The sequence below is a fragment of the Neltuma alba genome, unplaced genomic scaffold (genome assembly GCF_004799145.2).
Source record: "Neltuma alba isolate B1F8T4 unplaced genomic scaffold, ASM479914v2 tig00012604_pilon, whole genome shotgun sequence".
NCBI lineage: Eukaryota > Viridiplantae > Streptophyta > Magnoliopsida > Fabales > Fabaceae > Neltuma > Neltuma alba.
The window spans coordinates 138705-166041 of NW_021637051.1; the positions used below are offsets into that span (position 1 = coordinate 138705).

Genomic DNA, 27337 nt, shown 5'->3' on the forward strand with positions numbered 1-27337 from the left:
AACTAATAAATTAGTAATAACTGAGCAGCATCAAACTTGAAGTCGTCGACTTAAATGAGACTTTCATAGCCACCATTCGCATTAGATTGTTTTTACATAAATATAGTTTCCCTCTACGCATAAAAGTAGTGTTTTTATGGTGACAAGTATCCTTTTATCAAAATAAACACTGTTCGAACACTGAATATAGACATAGTTTCTTTAATTCAAAATATAAGCTAAATTTTATTGGAGAAGTTTAGTTTTTTTTATGAAATAATATTTACTTTTGTCTAAGTATTTAATGATTTTTTTCCTTTTAATTTTATCCTCATATATTCTCTTTTCTTTTTGATTTATTTATTGTATCTTTTATTTATTATCTTCATTAATAAAGACATATTTGAAAAAAAATACATACCTTATATATTTATTGTTTTAAGCTAATTTTAACTAATTTTTTATAAATAAATTTTATCTTATATTTTAAACTAGAGGGGTTTTTTTAATAGAATTTAAATATTGATTTACTATGTCATGGAAAGCTAATTCTTTTCATTATACCCAGTCTTATTACTGTTTTAAAAAAAACGTAGTTGTAAAACTGTAAAAGTGTAAAGGGAGAAGGCAATTGGCCGTTGAGCGATTTATTTGCAACGAGTTGTAAAAACTTGAACTGAAGCTAAACAATTGGGGGGGGGGGGGGGAGAATTTTGTAATGAATGAACACTTGGTTTAACTGTGGCTGTAAATGGCGCAAAACGTGTTTGTGCGCACTTCTTTTGACCAGACGCGTTAGACACAGCTATGCATTTTCGTCACAATTTGTGGACTTCCACGGATTAATTTCATAAACACAGAAAAAAATACTCATTAATCATAGGGCTGTGCAAAAATGCCCGGAACCCGATCTGTCTGGTCCAACCCGGTCCTGAAAAATACAACCCGATAACAAGACAAGACTAATTGGGCCATACTAAACTATCGGGTAAGACCGGGTTAAAGACTAATAGTTTGACTCGGTCTAGGTAGTTTTTTTATTTTTAAATATGTGGTTAATTAATTTAGTGTTTGCCTTAATTTGTTTCTCGCTTGTTCCTTTCTCTCCTTTTGCACAGTCATCGCTCATCCCTTTTTAAACTGGAGAATAACTTTTCTTTCTCCATTGAAAATGGACCCAATAACGTGAATGAACGAACCCATTTACCGCCTCTGATGAACACCATCGAATTCTTCTGCCATTAGTTTCCACCTCAGCTCGCCAACAAAAACCATCTTCAGTTCGCATCTTCCATTGTTGCCATCTACCGGTTCGCATCTTCCATTGCTATGACTATGATCTTCAAGTTCATATTAGTGTCTCCTATTTCATGTTTGCTATTTGGCCTTTCTTACATTTTTTTAGTTTCTTTTAAATGTGGGTACTTTTTTTCAGTTCCGATATATATTATTTCTATAGCTAAAAATATGTAGTGATTTTTTTTTTAAAAAATATAAATAGAAAAGCAACTTAGACCAGTCTGGTAACCCAATGGACCAAGTCCAACCCGGTCTTGGTCCCCGGTCTAACCAGACTGGATCAGTCTCCGGACCAAAATTTTCAACCCGGTCATTTTTCAGACCAGACTTTCAGCCTGGGGTGTAACCCAGTCCAACCCGGTCTTTGTACAGCCTTAATTAATCATGAGCTGGACGTTCAGCTGATACGAGACTCTTAATCATGTTCTAGAACTCTTAATCATGAGCTGGACGCTTAGGTGATATGGACCCAATCTTTCATGAGCTCGAAGCTCTGTTGGTAAACCCATAATCATATCTTATATTTAGAATTGATAATAGTATTAAATATCTCAACCTGCGTTTCATTGCTCCCTCGATTTCAAATTTGAAATGCTGGGACGAACAAAGACTTTTCAGGAGGCCCTACTTGAGGGGTTAGGCCACGGCATTGGCTAATGGCTATCAACGGCTGAGACGGGAAGCTCGCAAGAAATCACCTCCTTCCATTTTTCTTTTTCCTTCCAACTAATAAATTATTAATAATTGAGCAGCATCAAACTTGAAGTCGTCGACTTAAATGAGACTTTCATAGCCACCGTTCGCATTAGATTGTTTTTACACACAAGTATTTAGCTTCCGTCTACACGTAAAAGAAGTAGTGTTTTTATAGTGACTAGTGTCCTTTTATTAGAATAAATACTGTTTAATATACTATCAATTTATATACTTCCTCTAATTCAAAACATAAGCAAAACCTTATTTGAGGAGTTTATTTTTTATGAGATGATATTTATTTTTGTCTAAACATTTAATGAGTTTTTTTCTTCAATTTTACTTTCATATATTTTTTTCCTCTTTTATTCGTTTATTATCTCTTTTACTTATTTTCTCAATTGATAAGGGTATATTTGGAAAAAAATACATGTCTTGCATTTTATTGTTTTAAGCTGATTTTAACTAATTTCTTAATAAAAATAAAATGGATAATTTTTATCTTATATTTTAAATCGGAGGGAATATTTTTTAATAAAATTTAAATACTAATTCACCAAATTAGGAAGAACTAACTCTTTTCATTGTACCAGCCTTATTACTATAAAGAAAAACATAGCTCTAAAACTGTAGAAGTGTAGAGGGAGAAGGCAATTGGCTGTTGACCGATTTATTTGCATTGAGTTGTAAAAACTTGGAACTGAAGCTAAATAATGGAGGGGGAAAAAGAATTTTGTAATGAATGAACACTTGGTTTAACTGTAGCTGTAAATGGCACAAAACTTGGTGATGAAAATGAAGTTCTTCTTTCCTTATTTCTTGTCCTGATACGATGAGAATAATAAATAAATCAAAGACAGGTCAAATGTGTCCAATTATAACATACATCTAAACTTAAGGCGTGACTGGCGACAGACGCCATTGGAGAGAAGGCAATAAATGTCATAGGTAATCAGCTTTGTCTTGCCGAACCTTTGACGGTCTAGGGGAAAACTCGCTATGCTGAATCTATTTAATTCCGAATTTAACGGTAGTGATAACATGACCTCCAACTTGTGATAGGAGGTGTCAAGACTCATTCCTTTTCTTTCTGACATTCCCCTCCCTCTCTCATTTTGATGACCTCTCTGAAACAGACCCATAGCTCGATTCAGAACTGGAAAATGAAGTATCGCAACTCCAATAAGGTTGCTGCCAAATGGGTTCCCATTTTCTCGGTCGTTTCGTTCCTCCTGGGCATGCTCATCGCAAGCAGGTCTCTTCCTCGCTCTGGATCTCAATTACTTTGATCTTTCCGTTTTTGTTTTTGAGCAAGAAAAAGAAAACAATTTAAAACTTGGGAATCAGCTTGCTTTTCATATTTCACTTGTATGAACTCTGTTGTGACTGGAAATGGCGGTTGCTGCAGGATATGGGAACCAACTGAATCAAACGGCCAGCTTGTTTCGCTGCGTCGGAATAATAAAGAACTGCAAGTCGTCTCCAAGGAGTCTACTGCTGAAAAGGCATTTTTTTGCCTCTGTTTTTTCAATTGCATTTCTAAAAGCGTTTGATTCTTTTCTTTGATTCTGAAATCTCTGGGTTTTGTTGCTATATCAGAAGCCGGTGCCAAATCAGGATGTAATAACCGAAGTTTACAAAACCCACGAAGCTATTCAGTGAGTGCTGGCTTGAATCTAATTCCATTTCGCTAGATTTGTCTGCAGTGGCGATTGTAGTTGAATATTTACTGTTGTTTGATTCTTCGGAGGCATGCCAGATCTCTGGACAAACAAGTTTCCATGCTTCAAATGGAATTAGCAGCAGCTAGGAGTTCTCGAGAAATGGGGGTCTCAGATGTCTCTGGGGCGACCACCTCTGATAAATCTACGGAAGCAGCTCCCAGGAAGAAGGCGTTTATAGTGATTGGCATAAACACAGCTTTCAGTAGCAGGAAGCGGAGAGATTCAGTTAGGGAGACTTGGATGCCACAAGGTAACGAATTTGTTGTGGAAAGATGATTTTATTTGCAAGTGATGAATTGATTACTTATGGAAGTTTGGTTTTGCTCATACTTTGGTCAGGGGAACAGCTCCTTCGATTGGAACGTGAGAAGGGAATTATCATCAGATTTATGATCGGCCACAGGTAATTTACTGGGATGATTCTGGCTGCAAAGCTTTATCCATTAACCATATGATCACTTAACTCGGGATAGAATTACGCATTTTCGTAACTGATACTGATCACCGATCACTAGTGTTTAAAGTGTCGGCTGCAAGCTCGTTGAAACCCATTTTCGATCTGCCTGTTAACTGTAAATGGCCAAATGCTATTGACGGCAAGTGTTCTTGAAGTTGCTTCTTTCCTTGAAGTCTACACTGTCATTTCTTATATGCTCTTTATGCTCCAGCCATTTAAGATCACTTCATTTTTCTGGTTATTTCACATATTCCTTTACTCTGACAGCCAATGTTTAGCTAAATCAGGAAATTCTCCAAATTTAGGCGTTAAAAGAATTAGAGATTTGGGGATATTTTAAAAAATCTTGTTTAATGAAAGAGAACAGCTGGGAAAAACTATTTTTGGATTCTGGGTATGATAGGCTCAATTATCACATAAATCAATACTTATTTATCTGAGATAATGGGCTGCAAACCACAACATTATGGAACTGACATGATGGATGTTTACGGTTGTCTCAGTGCAACTTCCAACAGTATTCTTGATCGAGCGATTGATTCAGAGGATGCCCAGCACCATGACTTCCTTCGGCTGGTAAGAAAGTTCATAAGATTTGTTTAGGTGAGGATGATCCGGGATATCTGGCAGGGATCATAATCTTGATTACAAATTGTCATGTAGGAACATGTCGAAGGGTATCATGAACTGTCTGCAAAGACAAAGACTTTCTTCTCTACTGCAGTTGCTAAATGGGATGCAGATTTTTATGTCAAGGTGGATGACGATGTCCATGTCAACTTAGGTATACACTGTCTCAGGACTCTCAAATTCTTTCTTGAGTTTCCTGTTATCCTCACAAGTAAGGTTTTATTGTGATGCTAATTAGGTGTCTTGGCATCAACTCTTGCTCGTCATCGTTCAAAACCAAGAGTCTATATCGGGTGTATGAAATCTGGACCTGTTCTTTCCCGAAAGTAAGTCCACTTAACCATTTTTTTCTGTGTCCCGTGTAATGGAATGGTTTCATCTTAGGAATCTGTTTTCATACTTCTAGGGATGTCAAGTATCACGAGCCTGAGTTCTGGAAGTTTGGAGAAGAAGGGAACAAATACTTCCGCCATGCCACTGGACAGATATACGCACTTTCTAAGGATCTGGCTACCTACATCTCCATTAACCAGTAAGGATATAACTTTCCATTGAGTAATTAATTACTATCCACTGATCGCCAAGCAATACATGCGTACTTTTTGGTTGATATTTAGCAATCAGTTTAATAGTTTAGCATTTCACGGCTGAACTGGATTTGCTGGAATGTGGGGTTTAGCTTGAAAAGCAAACAAATTATTCTGCATTACTAGGTTAAATTCTTCAACAAGATGGGTACATAATATTTGCTGACATGTATATACTAAGCCCATTCCCTCATGCGGCATACAAGTAATAGGCTTTGGTGATGTATATCTGGCATAGAATAATGATGGAAGTGCAAATTGTGAGTGCAGGCCAATATTACACAAGTATGCTAATGAAGACGTCTCGCTTGGGGCATGGTTCATTGGTCTCGAAGTTGAGCACATTGATGACCGCAGTATGTGCTGTGGGACTCCGCCAGGTAAGTTAGATGTATCTGATTATTTCAGCTCTCAAGAACTACCAAAGGTTCTTCTGGGTGTGGATCTCATATAGGATTAATGCTTTTGTATAGACTGTGAGTGGAAGGCGCAGGCAGGCAACACATGCGTTGCTTCATTTGATTGGAGCTGCAGTGGAATCTGCAAATCAGTGGAGAAGATTAAATATGTCCACCAAAAATGTGGTGAAGGGGAAGGAGCTATTTGGAGTGCTTTATCTTAAACTGATTCCATCAAAGGGTTTTGCGTGGTTGGAAGAAGGATTAATTGTTCGTTTGACTCTGGAACTAACAAGGCCATTTTGAGGCAGGAATCCAACCAAATATACAGAAATGAAAATTTTACCCCCAACTAAGGCTGGTTGATTATTTTCATTGAAGCTGTTCGTTCAAGTCTGGAATTGAACGGCATGACTATGAATTTACAGATCTGTTCATACCTTCTGTCTTGCTCTTGGAAGTCGGCGGATATGGATAGGCCTCTTCTTCTTTTTTCTTTTTGAAATTCTCTTTCTCGTCTTATATTTGTTTCTCTTTATGGTTAAATTTATTTTATTTATCGACATTCCTCTTCGTAGATGTGACTTTTGTTCTTTGTAATGATAATCAATGTATTAATTGTTTCACCAATAAGTTTCAATGGGACAAAATAATTTATATGTAATTGATGTCAAAAGGCTTCACAATTGAGACTCAAATGTTCACATCAAAGAGAACATGCAGGTGCATTATACCTTCATTGTCCCGGGAAAAAAAAATCTATGAATCTGTTTTTAATAAGAACTGTTATAAAGTTATATTTTATAGTTATTAAGTAGTTGAACGAGATCTTGAGAATCTTTCGTTGTTACCAATCTCATCTTAGTATTATCGTTAGTTTAGTTATGTCCCAATCTATTGCCGTCAGTTTAAGTGGCAGTTATTTACCTCCGTTTCTGCTCCACTACCGAATGATATAAAACTAAATTGTCGACTTCTCTGAAAAGATGAGTTTTGATTCAACTGTTATTCAACCAGTAAACTCTCCGGCCGAAGCATCGTCATTGTTGAGTTTACAGCTTCACATTTGCAATCATTCATTTGGATCATTGATATCTGTTATTGAGTTTGATGGTTATATTCTCGATAGGCCATCCGGAAAGAGTTTGAATTGTTCGTTTATACAGGAAAAAGAGATTACATAAGAGGCTTCGGTTTCAAGAAACCTTTAAAACAGGTTGGTTGTGTCAGGCTCCAGGAGAGACTCCCAGAGAGAGATCCGTGTGCGTCCGGAATGGGTTGATGAATTTCTTCCTGTCCTAAATTTTCTTTTTGTTGTTTTGGAAAGTTCTTCCCATTATGTTACTGCAAATGTAACATCATCATTCTATGATAATTAAATAGTAGTTGCATAATTTGTGAGTCAGAATTAACCGTTTTAATGCGCAATCTCGTATCTTGTCAGTTTGTGCTGTGCTGTCGGTTTGTCCAAACCCAAGTGTCATCAACTTACCATAAATGGAAGTTACAAGCAGTGAATGACCTGCTCTCATATTTCCTGTTAAAGCCCGTACGATTTATGAAGCTGAGTTTGAGATTGACCAGGAATCTGCACATGCTCTGTTTTCTGGGCTTCCAACAGATTTGCGAGATCCCTCTACTCTCTCAATCAGAAACTTTTAAGCACAAGAAAACAAAGGTCACCATGCCTTACAAACTACATCATCTGAAGCAAAATCTGATTAACAGCCATCAATGAACTAACCATGTTCCATCACAGAGAGTTTTGTTTTAATATCTACACTTCGAATTTTGTTGGGAAATGAGAACAGCACTTCCATACACAGCCTTGTGTATGCTCTCTGTGACAACTTAAAAGGTGATAACAAACACCACCGCCATAGCTTCGTCTCCTTCCTTTTAAATTCTTTTCACAAGTTTTATTCCCTTAACAAATAATGCTGGTTATGGAACCCCACCAGTCGCCGCCTTCTCTGTGCAACTCAATTCGTTAGTTAAGCTTCTGGTGCCTAAACCCTACCACCTCGGAACTTTCTATCACACACAAGCATGCCATCCTTCGGCAATAATATGCTCGTGGAGCTTCCCCTTCACTCTTAAATCATTCTCTCTTTTTCACCACTTTACTGTGCTTTTTCCACGCTTCTTTGTGTGCGCCTTTTGGCTTCTTTACAGGATCGACGACTAGGCGGATAAGTTTTTAGTTTTCTTAACAAAATCCTCTTCTGATAATTTTCTGCCTTAGGTACTCTATACGGTGATTCCCAACACATGAGTGGTTTTTCCTGAGATTTCTTGACGCAACAGCAAACAATTCATGTGAGACTTCAGAACCCACCTAATAAAACCATGGGGATATGACGGAAGTGATGTTAATTAGAAAAGGTTATTTGCATTTTCTGTGGGACACCAAATAATGAAGGCATTGCCATTAATCCAATTCATTATTGGATGACACACAACAAATTACGCTGTGGGAGGTCCAATCCTACATGGGAGGTGTTCGCTGAATTTATAAGCCTAAGAACCAAACATGCGAGAGGATACCAAAAGGAGCCGCCACGCGCCTCCCACATGCCCACATTCAATGGCTGTCGGCCGCAAACAAACTCATCATCATATATAATCGATTTTTGTCGCACGTGATGTGCATGTGATTGGTTCCCCATTCTGGCTTCACCAAATTATTCAATGTCAGCCCCGCTAAACATGTTCCGTCCCCTTTTCCTCGGGGGAATTGTGTATACCTTATAAAATGGAAAAAAAGCAAAAAATTACTTGGCACGACATAGTGCCTGGGCTTAAAGATCTCTGTTTAACTTTGACCCGAGTTTTATTCATGTAGTGTGTCAATAATTAAGTAAACAACATTTTCTAAAGGATCTCTAAGGAAAAGTTTCAAAAAAATACTTTTAAAATTTTAAAATCCTAAATTAGGAATGACTATAAAAATATATTGTCACTTACTCATGTTGTTGTTGTTATTAAATTGTAGTGAATAAGACTGACTTAAAATTTTAAAATTTAAATTTTTTTTTAGATTCTCCCTATTTTTAATTGTGAGAAAATCATTTTGACAAAAAAATTTTAAAAAAAAAGGGAAAACTGAGAAAATGATGGTCAAAAGTCCAAAAGTCTAAACCGTTACATGGGGTTAAGGTGGGAGTAAGTGGCGTAAGTGAGACACGTGCATTGTGTGCGACAAATGAATGATGGCCCCACTCCCTCAAAACACGCTATTTTGACGCCGCCGTAATTTAATTTCCGCGGATCGTGCTGGAAGCCGAGTTTAGACAAGGCGTCTTTTAAAGAAATAAATTGTACAGGCCACTAACCACTAAGGGTATGTTTGGATTGCCGATTCAAACGGTGAAAGTGTCTAGAAAATTGTGAAACCAACGTTTGCAACTGAAATAAAGGAAAATGGTTGTTTGGCTGCAATATCTTATCCAACTGACTTCTGAAGCAAACGGTGGACGTTGGCAACGCTGAGGAGAGCTACTTCTGGAGCGTCTGAGACTGAAATTTACCGTTGCGGGTCATTATTAGATCCATAAAAATACCACCTACCAGTTGTAACCCTCCCTGCATTTTCCCTCCCCCCGAATCCATTCGCTAGAGCTTCTCCACGGTCTCCCTTCGTAGAGCTTCTCCACGGTCTCCCTCCCTCCTGCTTCACCGTGAGTCCGTGACCGACCGCTCTCCCTCCCTCCTTCTCGCCGGCGCTTCTCCATCCGTGATTGTCGCCGGTGCTTCTCCTTCCTTCACTCTCTCCATTTTCTCCCACACCGTGGAGCGTGGTGCTCTGTTCTTCTCCCTAACGCTCTCCCATTTTGTTCTTCCATTTCAGGTGGTCCTCCGGTTGTCCGACCGAGCTCGCCACTTCGTTCACCGTGGGTTGTGCCAGAGATCAGTTGGAGTATTTGTTACAGATCAGTGTGGTCCTGAGGTTGTTCGACCGAGCTCGCCCCTTCTAGCATCCTCAGTGCGTTTGCTTCACCGGATCTGTTGAGGTTCATCGTCCTTCTAATTGAGCTCGCCCCGCTCGACTCGATTGACCGTGGCTGCCGAGAAGCAAGTGGTTAGCTTCGTTCTGCTTCACTTGATTTACCCTGCGTCGGCGCTTCTCCCTGCGTGATCTCTTTCGCTTGGCCCTATTTCAAACCCGGAGCTTCAGGTCGCAGGTAAGGTCGCAGCTTCAGATCAACCGTTTTGCTTCATTGTTCTTCGAACTCATCTGCCGTATGTTTGTGGGTTTAATTCTCTGGTATTATCTGTTAAATTTACTGATTTTTGTGTGCTGATAGTATCTGATAATTTGCTGATTTTTGTGTCTCCATAGTATCTGATAAATTTGCTAATCTTTGTGTCCTGGTAGTATCTGATAAATTTGCTAATTTATGTGTCCTGGTAGTATCTGATAAATTTGCTTATTTTTGTGTCTTGGTAGTATTTGATAAATTTGTTTATTTTTGTGTCCTGGTAGTATCTGATAAATTTGCTGATTTGTGTGTCCTAATAGTATCTGATAAATTTGCTGGTAGTGTCTGATAATTTGCTGATTTTTGTGTCCTGGTAGTATTTGATAAATTTGCTGATTTTTTTTGTCTTGGTAGTATCTGATAGATTTGCTGGTAGTATTTGATAAATCAGCCTGATAATCTTTCTAAGAATACGTGGGAGTTATTATTTAGGGAATTCATTTAGAATTGAAGAGGGATGTGGTTGGGTTGTCTTATGGCGTATAAAGTGGATAACACATATGAACACTATTAGTTTGAAAATGTATTGATTGATTGTTTTTAAATAAAAAGTTTAAGCAGACACTGTTAATTGTGGGTTTATTCATGTGTGTTACTGCTTCATTCTAAATCTATTGTGAATTTGATACATATGTAATTTCATCAAGAATAATGAGTAACGATAAAGGCAAAGCGTATTGGGATGTAAGCACTACTGGTGTTTTTCTCAAAATATGCATGGACCAAGTTTTTAACAAACATCGTCAAGGATCCTCGTTTACAAAGCTAGGCTGGGACAACATTCATAAAACATTCAATGAAAAGACAGGGAGAGGATATGAGAAGAAACAGCTGAAAAATAGATTGGATAATTTGAGGAAAGAGTGGAAGCTATTTGAGCAGCTAATTGGAAAGGAGACCGGCATAGGATGGGACCCTGAAAGGAACACAGTGGTGGCATCTGATGAGTGGTGGGAGAGAAAGAAGCTGGTATGAACTAACTTCTGTTAATTTTTAAGCAGTTAGTGACTTCTGAAAATAATTTAACCTTTGTTTACTTTTGGCTTTGCAGGAAAATCCAGCATACGAAAAAGTTTAGGCAGCATGGGTTAAAATTTCGGACTGAATTAGAAACTCTATTCAGGGGCACTATGGCATCAGGACAAGATATGTGGTCACCTTCTTCAACCCAGCCTGAGCCACAGCCTGAGCCACATAGGACTGATCAGTCAAATGATTACCGACTAACCATGGATTGGGAAGAAGGTTCAGGGGACAGTGAAGATGGCCTTTTAGGTGTTGACACTGAACGCCCTGCAGGAGTTTTGGACGATTTGGACGGCATCAATTTAACTGCAAACGCATCAAACACTACACCCAGTATACCTATTGGTTCAAGGAGCCAAGGGAAGAGAAAGAGAGGTGGAGGGTTGGATAAGTACAAGAAACAAAAAATGCCAGCAACAAAAAGAATAGCAGATTCAATAAGCTCAATTGAGAAGGCTTCAATTAGTACAGCAGCGGCAGTAAACAAATTGGCCAACAGTGATAACACTACCGAGCTGACCACTGATCTGCTGAGTATGAAGGAAATTGTTAGTGACACTCATCTTTGTGTCATGTGTTATAATCTGCTGGCAAACAAGACTTTCAGGGACATATATGCTGGTCTGAGAGAAAATCGGGAGGTATTAGTGGCTTGGTTGAAGCACAATGCTGCAAATCCACCGCCATATGCTGCACCAAAGAATCCTTGAGTTGTGCCAGCAGACTTGTTATGACTTCTGTTTTTCTACCTTAGTGTACTATTATGTGCTATGTGTTATGACGATGTATCTAATTACTAGGTTTAATGTTTTGTGTTTCGTGACTATGTTTAATGACCAAGTTTAATGTGTGTTTCATGACTATGTTTAATTATTATGTTAAAGTTTAATGACGATTTGTGTATTATCTTTTCTTTTCTTTTTTGTGAAAATTTTACTTATATTTAGTATTTATCTATTCACAAGTAACACACATCTATTATGTCTGATTCAACGGAGGGTTGGGGCGAGGGTTGGGAGGATGATGAGGGAGATGAATGGTCTCAATTACTTCCCGCTTTACATGAACACACAACACAATTATCAGAGCTAGGTGTGTTAATGGGTCAGTATGTGACACCTTTTCTGTGCAAACAACCATGTAGAACTAGTGAACAAACTGGTTATTTGTGGGTTCAAGAACTTTTAGACGGGCATGAAGGACGGTCTAAGGAAATGTTTCGAATGGAAACAGAGACATTCCATCGGTTATGTTCTAAATTGGTTGAACATGGGTTACAAAATACTAAGTACATAGGTGTCCATGAATCTGTTGCCATGTTCTTGAATATAATTGCGCATGGCCAATGTAATAGGATGATTCAGGAAAGGTTTCAGCATTCAGGAGAAACTGTCAGTCGGCATTTTCATCGAGTGTTAGCTGCTTGCCTCAATTTATCTCGAGAAAATATCAGGCCAACTGATCCTACATTTTCCTATTGTCACCCAAAAATAGCAAATGATCCACGATACTTCCCATTTTTTAGAGATGCAATTGGAGCAATTGATGGTACCCACATAAGATGTAAGGTTAATCAAGCTAGGCAAGACAAATATATCAATAGGAAGGGATTTCCTAGTCAAAATGTCATGGCCGTATGTGATTGGAATATGTGTTTCACGTTCGTGTTGGCGGGCTGGGAAGGTAGTGCACATGATGCTCGTGTCTTTCATTCTGCTATCTCAACTCCATCCCTGAATTTTCCTCATCCACCTGAAGGTATATTTCTTTGATTTCCAAATTAAATATTTTTAAATTCAGCTTCATTTGTATTATTTTCACCTCAATATAAGTTCGTCATGATTTTTTAGGAAAATATTATTTAGTTGATGCTGGTTATCCATCACAAGTGGGATACCTTGGCCCGTACAGACGTGAGCGCTATCACCTTCCAGACTTTAATCGTCACCCAAGATTTACAAATCAGAATGAGGCCTTCAATTATTATCATTCTAGTTTGAGATCCACTATTGAAAGAACTTTTGGGGTGTGGAAGAATAGGTTTGCAATCTTAAGCAATATGCCCAGATTCAAGTTTCAAACACAGGTCGGCATAGTTTGTGCAACAATGGCTGTCCATAATTTTATCAGGCAAAATTCTCCAACTGATGATCGCTTTATAGAAGCTGAACATGGAAGTGTAATAGATGAAGAAAATAATCATGCAAGTGGTGAGGCATCCTCGTCAAGTTTAACATCTGCTGCACAAATGAATCGTGTTCGTGACTCAATTAGAGACCAAATTGTGCAAAGTTTACTATCTAATTAGTTATGTTATTTCATTTACTTTAATTACAGACTAAATGAATTTTAATTTATATTCATGTTTGTCCATTATGTATATTTAATTAATTATTTCCAATGTGTTTTTTTATTTTTTTCAGCACAAATATTTTTATTTCATAATTTCACAATTAAACTATTTATATTTTATCATAATAATTTTATATGTTTTTTTAACCTATTATCACATTAAAAACATAAAAAATCAAAAACTACTATTTAATAAAGTTCATGCCCTTTTTAGTCGTTTTACAACTAAACTAACTTTTTCATTTATCATCCAAACAACTTTCAGCTTTTTCAACTGACTTTTCAAAAGCACCTATCCAAACATACTCTAACTTCAGTTACAAAAGTTAGTTGAGCTAAAAGTCAGTTTTGCCCAACGCCAATCCAAACATACCCTAAATCACATCCTACCTTCTATTTTTAATATAAGGATTGGTTGATTAATTTAAATACATTAAAAAATTTAATTAATTTAATTATTTATAATAAATAGATATTTTTTAAAAAAATATTTTACTAATCAAATATAATAACTAGAACTATCATATTACAAGAACTATTTTAAAAAAATAGATAAATATAAAAAACAAAATAGATTAAAATCTTATATTGAGAACCAAAGGAAAAATTAAATGAGATCTTATACTAATATTAAAAATAAAAAATAGTATTAATTATATTGCTTTAAAATTGTGCGTAGAAAAAGACTCTCGCAACAAAAATGTTCTTGCAACCCATTATTAATTATTATTTTTTTGGCCTGAAACCCATCATTAATTATTGACTCTTTTGTTTAGGAAAAGGCAAATAATATGATTTGTATGATTAGACAGGGAATATGATGAGGCAGAGGTTTTCCGTTTTGGCGGATAACAGGGCATGGTTATATTGCCAAGGCCGCTGTTCGTAATTGATGTCTTTGACTCCTTTGACTTCCCGGAAACCTCATTCCCAGATGTTGGTAGTTGCAGTTTGGACTAATATTAAAATGAGTAAAATTTAGGGAAAAAGACAGAAAAATGCACCTCCAACTCCAAAAGCCCAGAAACGTCCGCCCAATTCCACAAATCCCATTTTGGTACCATGAGACCAAATTGGGATTATTATGTGAAAGGAAAAGACCACATTGCCCTTCATTTTAAATATTATTTTTAAAATATCACAGCCCCTACTGGCCGGCCGGTCACCGGACCTCCGGCAGCGGCGGTCACCGGAGCTCCGGCGACCAGCCGACAATTGGTCACCGGAGCTCCGGCGGTCGGAATTTTTTTTTTTGAAAATTTTTACAACTTCAATATAACGGTTAACAACTTTTGTAATGCTATTCACAACTTCAGTATAGCAATTAACAACAGCTTTTCTGGAAAATTCAACAAACTCCGGCGACCGGAAACAATTATTTTGAAAATTTTTACAACTCCAATATAACCGTTAACAACTTTTGTAATGCCATTCACAACTTCAATATAGCAATTAACAACAGCTTTTCTGGGAAATTCAACAAACTCCGGCGACCGGAAACAATTTTTTTGAAAATTTTTACAACTTCAATATAACCGTTAACAACTTTTGTAATGCCATTCACAACTCCAATATAGCAATTAACAACAGCTTTTCTGGGAAATTCAACAAACTCCGGCGACCGGAAACAATTTTTTTGAAAATTTTTACAACTTCAATATAACCGTTAACAACTTTTGTAATGCCATTCACAACTTCAATATAGCAATTAACAACAGCTTTTCTGAGAAATTCAACAAACTCCGGCGACCGGAAATAATTTTTTTGAAAATTTTTACAACTTCAGTATAGCGGTTAACAACTTTTGTAACCCTATTAACAACTTCAGTATAGCGGTTAATAACTTCAGTATAGCGGTTGAAAAAACCTGTTGTTAACCGCTATACTGAAGTTGTTAATAGGGTTACAAAAGTTGTTAACCGCTATACTGAAGTTATAAAAATTTTCAAAAAAATTGTTTCCGATCGCCGGAGTTTGTTGAATTTCCCAGAAAAGCTGTTGTTAATTGCTATATTGAAGTTGTGAATGGCATTACAAAAGTTGTTAACGGTTATATTGGAGTTGTAAAAATTTTCAACTTCAGTATAACGTTCACAATTACGTTTTTTTGAAAATTTTTACAACTTCAATATAACGGTTAACAACTTTGATATAGCAGTTAACAACAAGTTTTTAAATTCAAAAAGTGACATTTTTATAACTTCAGTAATGCCTTTAACAAACTCAAAAACCTATTGTTAACCGCTATACTGAAGTTATTAATAGGGTTACAAAAGTTGTTAACCGCTATACTGAAGTTGTAAAAATTTTCAAAAAAATTGTTTCCGGTCGCCGGAGTTTGTTGAATTTCCCAGAAAAGCTGTTGTTAATTGCTATATTGAAGTTGTGAATGGCATTACAAAAGTTGTTAACGGTTATATTAGAGTTGGAAAAATTTTCAACTTCAGTATAACGTTCACAATTACGTTTTTTTTTAAATTTTTACAACTCTAATATAACGGTTAACAACTTTGATATAGCAGTTCACAAGTTTTTAAATTCAAAAAGTGACATTTTTATAACTTCAGTAATACCTTTAACAAACTCAAAAACCTGTTGTTAACCGCTATACTGAAGTTGTTAATAGGGTTACAAAAGTTGTTAACCGCTATATTGAAGTTGTAAAAATTTTCAAAAAAATTATTTCCGGTCGCCGGAGTTTGTTGAATTTCCTAGAAAACTTGTTGTTAATTGCTATATTGAAGTTGTTAATAGCATTATAAAAGTTGTTAACCGTTATATTGGAGTTGTAAAAATTTTCAACTTCAGTATAACGTTAACAATTACGTTTTTTTGAAAATTTTTACAACTCCAATATAACGGTTAACAATTTTGATATAGTAGTTAACAAGTTTTTCGAAAAATTCAAAAAGTGGCTTTTTTATAACTTCAGTAATGCCTTTAACAAACTCAAAAACCTGTTGTTAACCACTATACTGAAGTTGTTCATAGGCTTACAAAAGTTGTTAACCGTTATATTGAAGTTGTAAAAATTTTCAAAAAAATTTTTTCCGGTCGCTTGAGTTTGTTGTTGTTAACCGCTATACTGAAGTTGTTAATAGGGTTACAAAAGTTGTTAACCGCTATACTGAAGTTGTAAAAATTTTCAAAAAAATTATTTCCGGTCGCCGAAGTTTGTTGAATTTCCCAGAAAAGTTGTTGTTAATTGCTATATTGAAGTTGTGAATGGCATTACAAAAGTTGTTAACAGTTATATTGGAATTGTAAAAATTTTCAAAATAATTGTTTCCGGTCGTCGGAGTTTGTTGAATTTTCCAGAAAAGCTGTTGTTAATTGCTATACTGAAGTTGTGAATAGCATTACAAAAGTTGTTAACCGTTATATTGAAGTTGTAAAAATTTTCAAAAAAATTGTTTCTGATCGCCGGAGTTTGTTGAATTTCCCAGAAAAGCTGTCGTTAATTGCTATAGTGAAGTTGTGAATGGCATTACAAAAGTTGTTAACGGTTATATTGGAGTTGTAAAAATTTTCAAAATAATTGTTTCTGGTCGCCGGAGTTTGTTGAATTTTCCAGAAAAGCTGTTGTTAATTGCTATACTGAAGTTGTGAATAGCATTACAAAAGTTATTAACCGTTATATTGAAGTTGTAAAAATTTTCAAAAAAAAAAAATTCCGACCGCCGGAGCTCCGGTGACCAATTGTCGGCTGGTCGCCGGAGCTCCGGTGACCGCCGCTGCCGGAGGTCCGGTGACCGGCCGGCCAGTAGGGGTTGTGATATTTTAAAAATAATATTTAAAATGAAGGGCAATGTGGTCTTTTCCTTTTACATAATAATCCCAATTTGGTCTCATGGTACCAAAATGGGATTTGTGGAATTGGGCGGACGTTTCTGGGCTTTTGGAGTTGGAGGTGCATTTTGCTGTCTTTTTCCCTAAAATTTAACAAAGGAAAAATATGTCATTGCAGTAATCGAGTAAAGGATTATGAACAAGAGATTTATGGAGCAACATGTGCAGAAGTTTGAAGCATGATCATCTGGTTGTTGGGACAAACTAAAGGATGATTCAAATCTCTCATGAATGTATTCAACTAAATCTTGTCTGCGCTAAACTCCAATAATATAATAAACCAGTGAATCAACCAAGTGGTCCTGCCCGCTTCTCTTCCGTCTTCTCTCCGTGCTCAAGCCTTCTAATGCACTCCTCCTTTTCCAACGATCATTTTTCTCCTTTCTTTATCATTCCCCCACATGACCAAGTAAAACTTCACCATCTACTTCATCAATCTTGACAAACTCAAAAACCTCTCCCACTATACCAGGTAAACTCCGAAATGACTTCGTCTTTCTTGTCCTTATCTTGATCCTTCTCATCAGTTTCCTTCCTGCTCACCCTCTCTGTTCTTCTACTCTCGCTTTGATCTTTCACTCTGAAATTTTGGGAACTGAGGAACGGTATGGCTGATTATCAGCATCGTCGTCATGATCACTACCACAAGTTTCATCATCATCAGACAGGCAGATTCATGCCGATGCTCTGTTCGAGGCCGTCCATGCTCGAAGATGTGACTGTTCCACGGTGGAGGAACCGGACGGCGTCGTTGTCGGACGATCCCTTGTCCCCTAGAATCGGCTGTATGGGTCAAGTGAAGAGGAACAACAAAGTAGTTGGGTTACCTACTACCTCGCAATCGCGTGGGTTCATCAGCCTCAACAGTAAATGTAACGTCTCGTCATCAACGCAATCGCGTGGGCTCATCAGCCTCACCAGTAAAGGTAACGTCTCGTCATCAACGCCCTTCTCTGCTCTGGTCAAGTATTCCAAACTCGGAAAGATTTTCTACGCCAAGAATCTAAGCACTAACACACCTGATACTGCTCACACGGCGACAAGTTGTGGTGGTAAGCGCAGAGATTTGGCAAGGAATGATAGGAATAGAGACAAGAGTTGTGTTACTGTAAGTATTGAAGAGATGGACCCTCCATTGCCGGTGGTAAAGCGAGCACAGAAATCGGAGGCAGAAAGGGGAGCGGAAAGTCTTTGGAAAAGGAGATCAGGTGGGGTTGCCCTAAGAACTCTTCAGCTTCAACACATTCATCATCCGAGGCATCTTCTACAGCCTACTAGCGTATGATTAAATGCGATTTTTTTTTTTTTGATCGAGTGGGATTTTTTTCTAAACATAAAGTAAATGATTTTGGTGCTCAACTTCTAGTTTGAAAGAGTTTCTTCGTTGAATTAGTACCTGCGTCATGGTGACTCAGCTCTACTAGGTCATAGATCGAGGCTCTTGAACCCAGGTTAACCAGAAAACTCAATGGGTAAATGGCAAGCTTTGCACCACAAGGTCAACTTTTAGTCCCTGTTTAAGTGACGAGCTTTGTACCGAGAATGTAGTAAGATGGATCTGTTTTCTGGACATAGAAATGGGGATCTCGAAAATGCTTTATGGAGGAAATTGTAGAAATCGTTAGAAGCGTCACTGTTTCATGGAAATTAGAAGTGAAAGCCGTTTGTTATGCGGAAAAGTGAGCAGTTTAACCCTTAGAGGGCGCAATGTTCAGATAAAATCATAGACGTCGGAAATCTGCGCGAACTGATGGGTGATGAAATTTTACACATATTTCTAAACATTCATGGATTGAAAACTTAAAACTGTTGAAAACTCGTTGAAGAGTAACCCCAGAATATTGTTCACCCAACATCATGCGTGCTTTAGTGAATACGAGTGTGTGGCGAAGAAAATTCAACAGCTGAACATTTCCTATAAACATGTTTCATCTCTTCTTTGTTTCTTGCTTTTTTTTGTTTGGGGGGGGGGGGGGGAGGAGCAAATGGGAGCCAAGCCCAATACAGCAATTTCCTTGGGAACATTGTTAACGGTTAGCCCGTACAGCTCCCAATTTGATGAATCATGTGCTCACGTTTATATTATTTGCAAGATCCTTGTTTATGCACCGTTTTATAAAGTATTGCCAAACATGAGAAAATCACTTTGATTGAGAGGCATTTGGATTAGTTTTCTTAAAAATAATTTTACAGAATATAAAATAAATTTGTGAAAGTAGTTTTATCTACACTCAAAAAAAATATGGGAGAGAATCATCGTCAGAAGTCCAAAACTCTGTGGAAGGTTGGGTATGAGCCGGCAAGTTCACGCATGTTCTGCGCGGCAAGACACGAATGATGGGCCCCACGAACCCACCCCTTTCCGTACACATGCTTTGACACGGGGGCGTCTTCACGTTTTAATAGCCCCCATACATAGTTCACGAGCTGTAAATTACTCGTAGCATCGTTTTTTTTATAAACACAAACAACGTTTGATAATTAAAAACCGCTTAGAATGGATTATAAATACTTTTTAATCATAATTTATGAAATGCAAAATAAACGTGAAAGTTTTATCTACGCTTACATAAAACGTGATTTTAAATAATTTCAATTGTAATGTCAGACAAGGGCTAACGCAATGTCACAATTGAATGGCCATGATATTATGGAAATTACGCGCCGCGCCAGAAATCATAGTATTCACAAATCATCATACATAATACATATACACAAGGGGACTCGCCTATTCACTACCAACATGAGTAGACTCGACGGCATGTGCTCAGGCCAGCTCTGCCGTCCCGGCCAAACCAGCTCAAGTCCACAACGTTGGGCATGAGAAACAAAATGGGCACGATGAGAAGCAACTACGAAGGTCTTTTGATTTTCCTTTCAAGGGATAGGGATTATTAAACTTCCTGTGCTAATTCAAGTACATAACAAACCTTTTTTATGCTAATACATACATATTTAACAACTCTAACCTAGAATCTGTATTCATACAAGCTCAAGTTACATTAGTATAAGTGTCTCTGATGATTTGTCACCATCACCCCTGTTCTTTATAAGGAGTCCAAATCAATTTGCTAACATCAACCTCCAGACCGCCTCTTCCAGCAGCTTTCAGATGGCGATCCAACACTTTCGGATCTGCACATATAACATGCTGTCCTTTCCTGTATTGGATCAATTCTAGGCTCTGAAGGGTAGTCAATATGTCTTCAGCTTTGATGGCTGTCATGTCACTCAGCTCCTGTGGAAAAGTATCCGATTCAGTAGCATAGCCTTTGTATTTATCATGAGCATGCGCAATATCAGATAAATAATGTCGTAAATTAATCAATAATTCAATATCTTTCGCTCCTTATGATTTTTCAGCATTATAAGTGATTGAGTTTGGAGATCACTCAACGATAGCCACCTTATAAGAGGAATTCAATGCCGCATCGTAAACAACCAACGTTATAGAAAAATCAATCCCTTGAAAGAACTCTATTTTCAGAAAACATCTTGACTTCATAATTGCTTGATTTCTTTAATAGAAATAACTGACTCACTTTTTGAGCAAAGAAAGTAATAGGTATATCCCGTGAAAGAAATGCAAAGGATGCTTACCTTGATAGATATATTACCCTTATGCTTCTTCAAGATGTCCAACAGAACCCTGGTCCAATATCCTCGGTAGCTCAGCAGCCCAAGGTCAGAAAGGGGTCTTTCAGGTGTGCCAACTTTTCCCTCCTTCTTAGAAAGTTCATATGCTGCTCCATGTTTGAAATAATAACGGATTTTGCTCATACAAGACTAAAACAAATAGATAGGACCCAATATCCAAAGAGATATAGAGCTTACAGAATGCTATTAGAAATTTGCCATAGCCTTTCCTCTGGTAGGGTGGAAGGGTGAGGATACACGCCAAATTATAAGATTCCTCTGAATGTTTTTCCTTCATGATTAAACGTAGTAACAAGTATTAATAAAGTTAGACTGAAAAATACTAACCAATAAGTATGACAACAGTAGTAAGAAAACAGGTGAGAGTTAGGAGCTTCAGGTCACAAAACTATTTGCACTGCCTATCTATGAATAACTTGGACGGGCAGTTATTTTATTAAATAAATAACTAAATAGGGAGCTAAACTACATGATAAATGACCCGTGTTCTTGTAAAGTTTTAAAAAGTCCATATTCGGTATATTAGGACAGACAAAGTAGATGGTCCAAAAGTCATTGGAAGGTCGAATATGAAATTGAAACATCCCCATTCAAAACCAAAGCAAGTGACAACAAAGCAATAGCATTACCTTGGAAAAATAGCCAACCATATGGCATCCTCGATCATCACATTCACACAAAACATAGAACAGAAACAAGTCCACATCATAATAGAGGGTCTTGTGATCAAGAAACAATTTTGCCAGGTAACAGAGATTCTGCCCATAAATCTTGTTCTTTTTGCCATCGACCTGTTTTACAGACAAGTAATAGTTGAAGGCAGCCACAAAATGCAAACAAGAAAGTTTCAAATGAAAAAACAATAAACACGCATGCCTGTACCCACACAGAGACAGCGTAAGATAGGAGAATACTATATTTAGTTTATAGTTAGTAATTGACTGGTAAATGATTGCATGGTGTCCTTCTTTACCATTGAAATGAGGTGTATCAGCAAATAAATTAACAAGAAAAATTCAACGTCAGGCAATGATTAAGTAGAATCACATTAAAATGAATCAAAGATAAAATTTCACTGAGAGATCAATACATAAATTGAACTGTTGTAGATCTCATCTCATGGAAACGGAAAAAAGAGAAAAGGGCAGAGGGAGAAAAATAAGTCCAATGGTGATTGTAATACACAGGAAGCCCTTCAACAGCAGAGATCAACAAAGCCTTAAAAATTATCAGAGAAACGAGGCTGAGAGAAAAAAGAATCTTTGAAATCAATTGCCAGAAACACAATCGAATATTGGTTATTAACTAGTAATAACAATCAATTGCCAGAAACAAGATAAAATAATGACTATTAACTAGTAATAGCAAAGCCACATAAGCATGATAAAAATATACCTCAAACATTGACAGAGTACCACTTCTATATATCTCATCACCAGGGGGGTGCTTAAGGTCACACTTCCTCTGCATGAACAAGGAGCAGAGAAAAGGTATATAAGATAGTTCAGGTCAAGTACGTAAACCTAAAACTTACTTCTTAAAGGGGATAAGTATGCAGGGAAGGGGGGGCAGGTTTCAGGAAAAAAATTCCAACTAAAAACAAGGATATGAAAACCAAATAAATTGAAAATCTAAAAATTAAAATTTCATAAAATAGAATGGACTTTAAATGTGAAGCGAAAATGTTTTAACTAAATCTTTCAAAAGTTTTCTAAGGATGCATCCCAACTAAACATTAAATGTGGCATCACCTTTAAAAACCTCCAAATGTTCAGGCAAATATTAACATGGGCGTGCACAATTGTATGTATTGGGATGCTTTTCTTTTCTTTTCCACTCATTTTTTCTTTCGTGCACAAAAAAAAAAAAAAAATCAACACCTGAATGAGATTAAATTTTAACAGTTGCTGTGGCTCCTCAGAAGGTAGAAAGTGGGTTATAATGGTGCAGAGATAACACACCTTATGTTGATTTTCCTTTTTTGGAATTCAATAAGCACCATAAATTTCTTCTATAAGACGGTGCTGATAAGAATACATGTAACTAAACAACAGTTGAAGCAAACTACACATCCTAAAAAGAAAACAGAGACCGCCAAGCAGAAGAGAAAAGAAATTATTCAAACTAATCAGATGTGTACTCCTCTCGAAAAAAGCAAGGTGAACCAAAGAACACCCGCTCCATAAAGAAAAGAAATATAAAAGGAAAACGGAAGCAGTATTTGAGGCACAGCTTACCATATGCCTCTGAAGCTGTTCTTTGAGCTTCATGAAATTGAGGCAAAATTCACAGAAGTACAGCTTCACACAGTCATTATATTCTGGTGGGAATGGGGAGAAGTACCAAGTCTCAATCTCATATCTTCCAAGCTCAATAGTGGCTATATTTTTCACTTTTGTAAATTCCTCATGCTCTCGCAAGCTAGCAGCATCCAGTTCCTCATGCCCCTCCTATAATGAAGCAATACAAAATCTGTGACAAAGCTAGCAGAGCAGCAACTGCATAGTTTGACCAAAATATGCAGATTAGCCTAATAAAATGCATGTGATCGAGCATGCAGAGATTGTCATAGCAGAATGCAATTATCAGCATGAAAATTTAGTGCAGCTTTAACTTGATTTTAATAAAATTGACCATGCAGTAAATATCACCAAACTACATGCTTCATCAGACTTCATGAGTCAGTTTCTCTCTGAAAACCACACAAAACCAAATAAAAAAATAAGTAATAATATTTTTCTCTTTGCTTGTGAAGTGGCTTTCGTTTTTGAAAGGTCGTGATATAGTTCAGTTCCTTTTATAGTACTGCTCATCCATATAAGCAGCTTAGCACAGAAAAATGCATATTTCACGTATAAATTTGTTCAAATGTAAGAGCTGGTACGGTTGCAGAACTAACTATATACATTTCCAAGCATGCAATTGATCAGGAAATGAGATGAGAACTCAATACCTCTACATGTGTTTCATCAATCTTCCGCTTTTGGTGGCGTGTCATCTTCAAGCTTGTCACCTAGGAATTTACAAATGCAATATTCTAAATGAGAGGTAGACGGTATTAGCATAAAAGATGGCCAGCCCATGTGACAGCAGGTACGTATAAATCATTCCAAGCTACCAATAAATGGAGGAATAGTTCTTGCTAACCATATCTACCCAAACTTGAAAGCAAGGAAAGGGAATAATTTGTTTTCATAGAATAAGTAAATTTCAATAAAAATACCCCAAGTTCCATATGCAAATTCTACCAAACCGCGGGATTTGGAAAAGCAGAGCTATTTGGCCAAAATATAACTATTACCTTATCCTCCACTTTCTCATCAACAACAGCCTCCACTGAATCAAGGTCAAGTTGTTCTAGCTTCACCCACTCGTCAAGCCTCCTATTAACTGTCAATAAGAGAAAGCTAAAAAAATCAGAGACTAATACGATAGCTCACAATTGCAATTAATTAGAACTTCTACCAAAGGCAAACAGATACGAAATGACAAGAAGATAGTAGGCTCAAAACTGTTGACATGAAGTGATAATCAGAAAACTATTATGAAACAGGTATACCAAGCATCAAGTTCACAGATATCAATCAAGTAACTATTATGCTACGGAACCCGTTTTCATAACTTCAAAACCTGAACCGACTCGCTCAGCCACCCCATAACGAAAACCCTAACCATTCAAAGTCGGGCGACATCAAGGCTCCGATAAACTGAAGGTCTTACATTCAGTGTAATGGACGTAGTACTCATAATCATTGGGGTCACCGGTTGGCATCTTGCGGCGTTCAATGACCTTTACAGGGTGAAACTTTCCGTCCCTCCATCGGCACAAGACCCTAGTACCAACCTCCAGGGGAAGTAAACCCATCCTACGCCTCTTCGACGGATCGGATTCCATCGGCTTCTCCGACGCCATTTCGACGTCCCCCGTGGGCTGCAAGGGTACCTCATCGGCAGCGGGAGTTTTGCCGCCGCCGGCGACAGGTGCAGTCCCGTTTTCCGTGCTTGAGGGTGTCTCCAGCGAGCCCATTTTAGAGTCCCGATTTTCAGAGGATCCTGATCCTAGTTTAAACGGGGCTGCCAGTAAGGTGGAACAGTACAGGCCAGACCAGGCTTTGCTCTTAACCCCAGGCCAGCCTTTTTTGGAGCCTATTGGCCTGAGCCTGGCCTGTGGCCTGTTACAGGCTTATTTTCAGCCTGAGCCTAGCCTGTATAAAGGCCTGGCCTGACCTGAAGGCTGTTAAAAGGCTTGTTTTTTTTAAAAAATCAAATTATAATTTATTTTTTTTTAAAAAAAGCTAAGATTACAAAAAAACACACATAATAATTAAATTTTTAGTCTTGTCTTTTATTTAAATTTAGTATCATAAGTACTATTTTATCTTAATTATAATTTATAAGAATATTATTGAAAACTAATTGTAATTATATGTTAAATTTGGAATAAGACTACGTTTAAGTACACACAAAAATTAAAATTAAGACAAATAAATAAAGAGGAAAAATACTAATTTTATAATGAATAAAAGGGTATCATACTTAAATTAACATAATACGTAAGTTAGATTTATCATTCTTGGACAAAATTTTTCTTTCCTATTTTCTTTATATTTTTAAGATTTAAAAATCACATATTTATTGATATTATTATTTTAAATTATATTTTTATCTTCACTTGTCATCTAAACTTCAAAATCTAAGAAAAGATTAAGCTATTAAACTATATATTAAAATTAAAAATAAATTAAAAGAGCACATTAACAATAATAGCATTAATTAATTTTTTCATATATTATTTTATAAATTCCTAACAGGCCCAGGCCGCCTAACAGGCTTAACAGGCTTTTTAAAGCTAAGCCTGGCCTATTTAACTAAACAGGCCTTCAACAGGCCTGAGCCTGTCTTTTTTGGAAACATGCCAGCCAGGCAGGCCAAATACAACCAGGCATCACATAGGCCCCTGACAGGTCGCCTGGCCTGTTTCCACCCCTACCAGGGCTAGGACAAGAATACAGGCACATGACTGGACTAGCCCATTGAATCCCACAAACCCAATTCATTTTTGGGCCCAAACCATCAAACTTCGGCCTCTAATTGGGAACCAAAAGAAAAGAAACGCGCAGAAGAGCGAGGTCACGTCCCAATAAACGTGTCTTGTTCTGAAAATCATGAGCAGGCTGCTGATCATAGTAACAATCTTTTTTTTTCTGAGCTGAAAAACATGGATGTACAACAGATACACACACATATAAAAAGGAGAATGAATGTCATTATTCATTGATAGTATGGTGCCATGTATAGCATCATGAATAGTTATATAGCGGTTCTTCAAATTATATTCTTATGTGGGCAAAATTCAGGTGCCCTTTATCTCTGTTTTTTTTTCTTTTCTTTTGAATGATTAAAATTATTATCACCCCCCAAGGCTTTGATACTAAGGAAATGCGGAAACGGAATGGGGGCGCTAGCTACCAGCCAAAAAAATTTGAGTGAGTTAAGTTCCGAAGCTTACTAGACCAGTACATGTTTGAAGCTTAAAAGTGCTTATAGAAGTATTTACAGATTGTTTACAACAAGATCCTCATATCAATAGTAAGATTTAAACTCATGATTTTATGAGTTATAAACCGACTCCTTACCAACTTAATCAACTCTTGTGGTAAAAGAAAATAAGGCCTATAAATAACATATGAATAAGCTCTTTGGGTTTATCTAACATTTAATACATTTTTTCTAATTTTTCCTTAATATTTCTTTTCTTTCTTTTGTCACAATATCTCTTATCATATTTTCCCATACTTTTTTTTTAATTCTTTTTCTTATTTATTATAAGAGCATATTGAAATAAAATTATATTTTGAACACATTTATTACTTTTTTAACTAATTGTTCGTTACCTGCAAATTAGCTATATGAAACTTATATAGGGAGTATAAGCTAAGACTAACATGTTTATAGCACTGTCGGCATATTTAGATGTTATTGATAAATGCTAATGATCATTATAAGAACTAATCAAACGGAGCAATTTTGTCATGGCCCGTTATGAGTAATATATGAATAAATATTACTACTTTCACTTTTAAACAACCAGTAAATTAACATCACACATACATATACTACTTAAAATATATTAACAAGTTCGGAAAATCAGAGTTCATCATAAACTTGACTAGCTTTTTAGAACTACATTGACAATAACTCGACATAAAAGACTACATTTAGGAGCGGACAAAACCTCAAGCCGATTTAATGTCCAATTCAATCATAAGAACACATTTACAGGCATCAATAAATGCACAGTAGCTTCAATTGAAAATTTTATCCATGCTAGTTTATTGATTTTTATTGCGTTACAATTGACATCAGCCTTGATCCTCTGGATGCAACAGATTGCAGGAAGCGAAACATGTATACAGCACTTACA

At 36.8% G+C, this 27337-nt stretch overlaps 6 protein-coding genes across 8 annotated transcripts; 5 read left to right on the forward strand and 1 right to left on the reverse strand.

Annotated features, from left to right (window-relative positions):
• Positions 1-3017: 3017 nt before the first annotated feature.
• LOC114729102 (beta-1,3-galactosyltransferase 7-like) lies at positions 3018-6088 on the forward strand. Of its 2 annotated transcripts, none has more exons than XM_028916053.1 (11): positions 3018-3226; positions 3380-3476; positions 3571-3629; positions 3722-3945; positions 4035-4098; positions 4656-4728; positions 4816-4936; positions 5021-5108; positions 5189-5314; positions 5640-5749; positions 5843-6088. In XM_028916053.1, the coding sequence occupies exons 1-11, from the start codon at positions 3090-3092 to the stop codon at positions 5989-5991; spliced, it is 1248 nt and encodes a 415-aa protein (XP_028771886.1). In that variant the 5' UTR covers positions 3018-3089; the 3' UTR covers positions 5992-6088. The 2 variants fall into 2 exon arrangements, with proteins under 2 accessions (XP_028771886.1, XP_028771887.1); XM_028916054.1 differs by having other exon boundaries at positions 3019-3226; positions 3731-3945.
• A 4537-nt stretch (positions 6089-10625) lies between these two features.
• Positions 10626-11107, forward strand: LOC114729098 (L10-interacting MYB domain-containing protein-like). Its single transcript, XM_028916050.1, has 2 exons — positions 10626-10998; positions 11081-11107. Exons 1-2 carry the CDS (start codon positions 10681-10683, stop codon positions 11105-11107), a joined length of 345 nt encoding a protein of 114 aa, XP_028771883.1. The 5' UTR covers positions 10626-10680.
• A 52-nt stretch (positions 11108-11159) lies between these two features.
• On the forward strand, positions 11160-11765 carry LOC114729099 (uncharacterized). Its single transcript, XM_028916051.1, has one exon. It carries the CDS (start codon positions 11160-11162, stop codon positions 11763-11765), a length of 606 nt encoding a protein of 201 aa, XP_028771884.1.
• Positions 11766-12035: 270 nt separating this feature from the next.
• LOC114729101 (uncharacterized) lies at positions 12036-13363 on the forward strand. The gene is made up of 2 exons (XM_028916052.1): positions 12036-12813; positions 12906-13363. The coding sequence occupies exons 1-2, from the start codon at positions 12036-12038 to the stop codon at positions 13361-13363; spliced, it is 1236 nt and encodes a 411-aa protein (XP_028771885.1).
• A 4324-nt stretch (positions 13364-17687) lies between these two features.
• LOC114729114 (uncharacterized) lies at positions 17688-18755 on the forward strand. 2 transcript variants are annotated; one of them, XM_028916070.1, is made up of 2 exons: positions 17688-18128; positions 18183-18755. In XM_028916070.1, exons 1-2 carry the CDS (start codon positions 17864-17866, stop codon positions 18539-18541), a joined length of 624 nt encoding a protein of 207 aa, XP_028771903.1. In that variant the 5' UTR covers positions 17688-17863; the 3' UTR covers positions 18542-18755. The 2 variants fall into 2 exon arrangements, with proteins under 2 accessions (XP_028771903.1, XP_028771902.1); XM_028916069.1 differs by having other exon boundaries at positions 17688-18755.
• A 1149-nt stretch (positions 18756-19904) lies between these two features.
• Positions 19905-24976, reverse strand: LOC114729113 (histone acetyltransferase of the MYST family 1). The gene is made up of 9 exons (XM_028916068.1): positions 24634-24976; positions 24215-24303; positions 23867-23926; positions 23151-23363; positions 22309-22377; positions 21543-21704; positions 21091-21184; positions 20857-20999; positions 19905-20494 (listed from the first exon to the last, which is right to left on the reverse strand). The coding sequence occupies exons 1-9, from the start codon at positions 24938-24940 to the stop codon at positions 20291-20293; spliced, it is 1341 nt and encodes a 446-aa protein (XP_028771901.1). The 5' UTR covers positions 24941-24976; the 3' UTR covers positions 19905-20290.
• Between the last annotated feature and the right edge of the window lie 2361 nt (positions 24977-27337).

What these genes read in the sequence shown, in the direction of transcription:
- LOC114729113 (XM_028916068.1), bottom strand. Translation starts at nt 24,940, where the DNA reads ATGGGCTCGCTGGAGACACCCTCAAGCACGGAAAACGGGACTGCACCT. An exon ending in TGGTTGGCTATTTTTCCAAG is followed by an intron (nt 21,185 to 21,542) that starts GTAATGCTATTG and finishes TTAATCATGAAG; the next exon opens with GAAAAACATTCAGAGGAATC. An exon ending in AGGGTAATATATCTATCAAG is followed by an intron (nt 20,495 to 20,856) that starts GTAAGCATCCTT and finishes ACTTTTCCACAG; the next exon opens with GAGCTGAGTGACATGACAGC.
- LOC114729098 (XM_028916050.1), top strand. Translation starts at nt 10,681, where the DNA reads ATGAGTAACGATAAAGGCAAAGCGTATTGGGATGTAAGCACTACTGGT. An exon ending in GGTGGGAGAGAAAGAAGCTG is followed by an intron (nt 10,999 to 11,080) that starts GTATGAACTAAC and finishes TTGGCTTTGCAG; the next exon opens with GAAAATCCAGCATACGAAAA.
- LOC114729101 (XM_028916052.1), top strand. Translation starts at nt 12,036, where the DNA reads ATGTCTGATTCAACGGAGGGTTGGGGCGAGGGTTGGGAGGATGATGAG. An exon ending in TTTTCCTCATCCACCTGAAG is followed by an intron (nt 12,814 to 12,905) that starts GTATATTTCTTT and finishes ATGATTTTTTAG; the next exon opens with GAAAATATTATTTAGTTGAT.
- LOC114729099 (XM_028916051.1), top strand. Translation starts at nt 11,160, where the DNA reads ATGGCATCAGGACAAGATATGTGGTCACCTTCTTCAACCCAGCCTGAG.
- LOC114729114 (XM_028916069.1), top strand. Translation starts at nt 17,864, where the DNA reads ATGGCTGATTATCAGCATCGTCGTCATGATCACTACCACAAGTTTCAT.
- LOC114729102 (XM_028916053.1), top strand. Translation starts at nt 3,090, where the DNA reads ATGACCTCTCTGAAACAGACCCATAGCTCGATTCAGAACTGGAAAATG. An exon ending in AGATTTATGATCGGCCACAG is followed by an intron (nt 4,099 to 4,655) that starts GTAATTTACTGG and finishes CGGTTGTCTCAG; the next exon opens with TGCAACTTCCAACAGTATTC. An exon ending in GGACCTGTTCTTTCCCGAAA is followed by an intron (nt 5,109 to 5,188) that starts GTAAGTCCACTT and finishes TCATACTTCTAG; the next exon opens with GGATGTCAAGTATCACGAGC.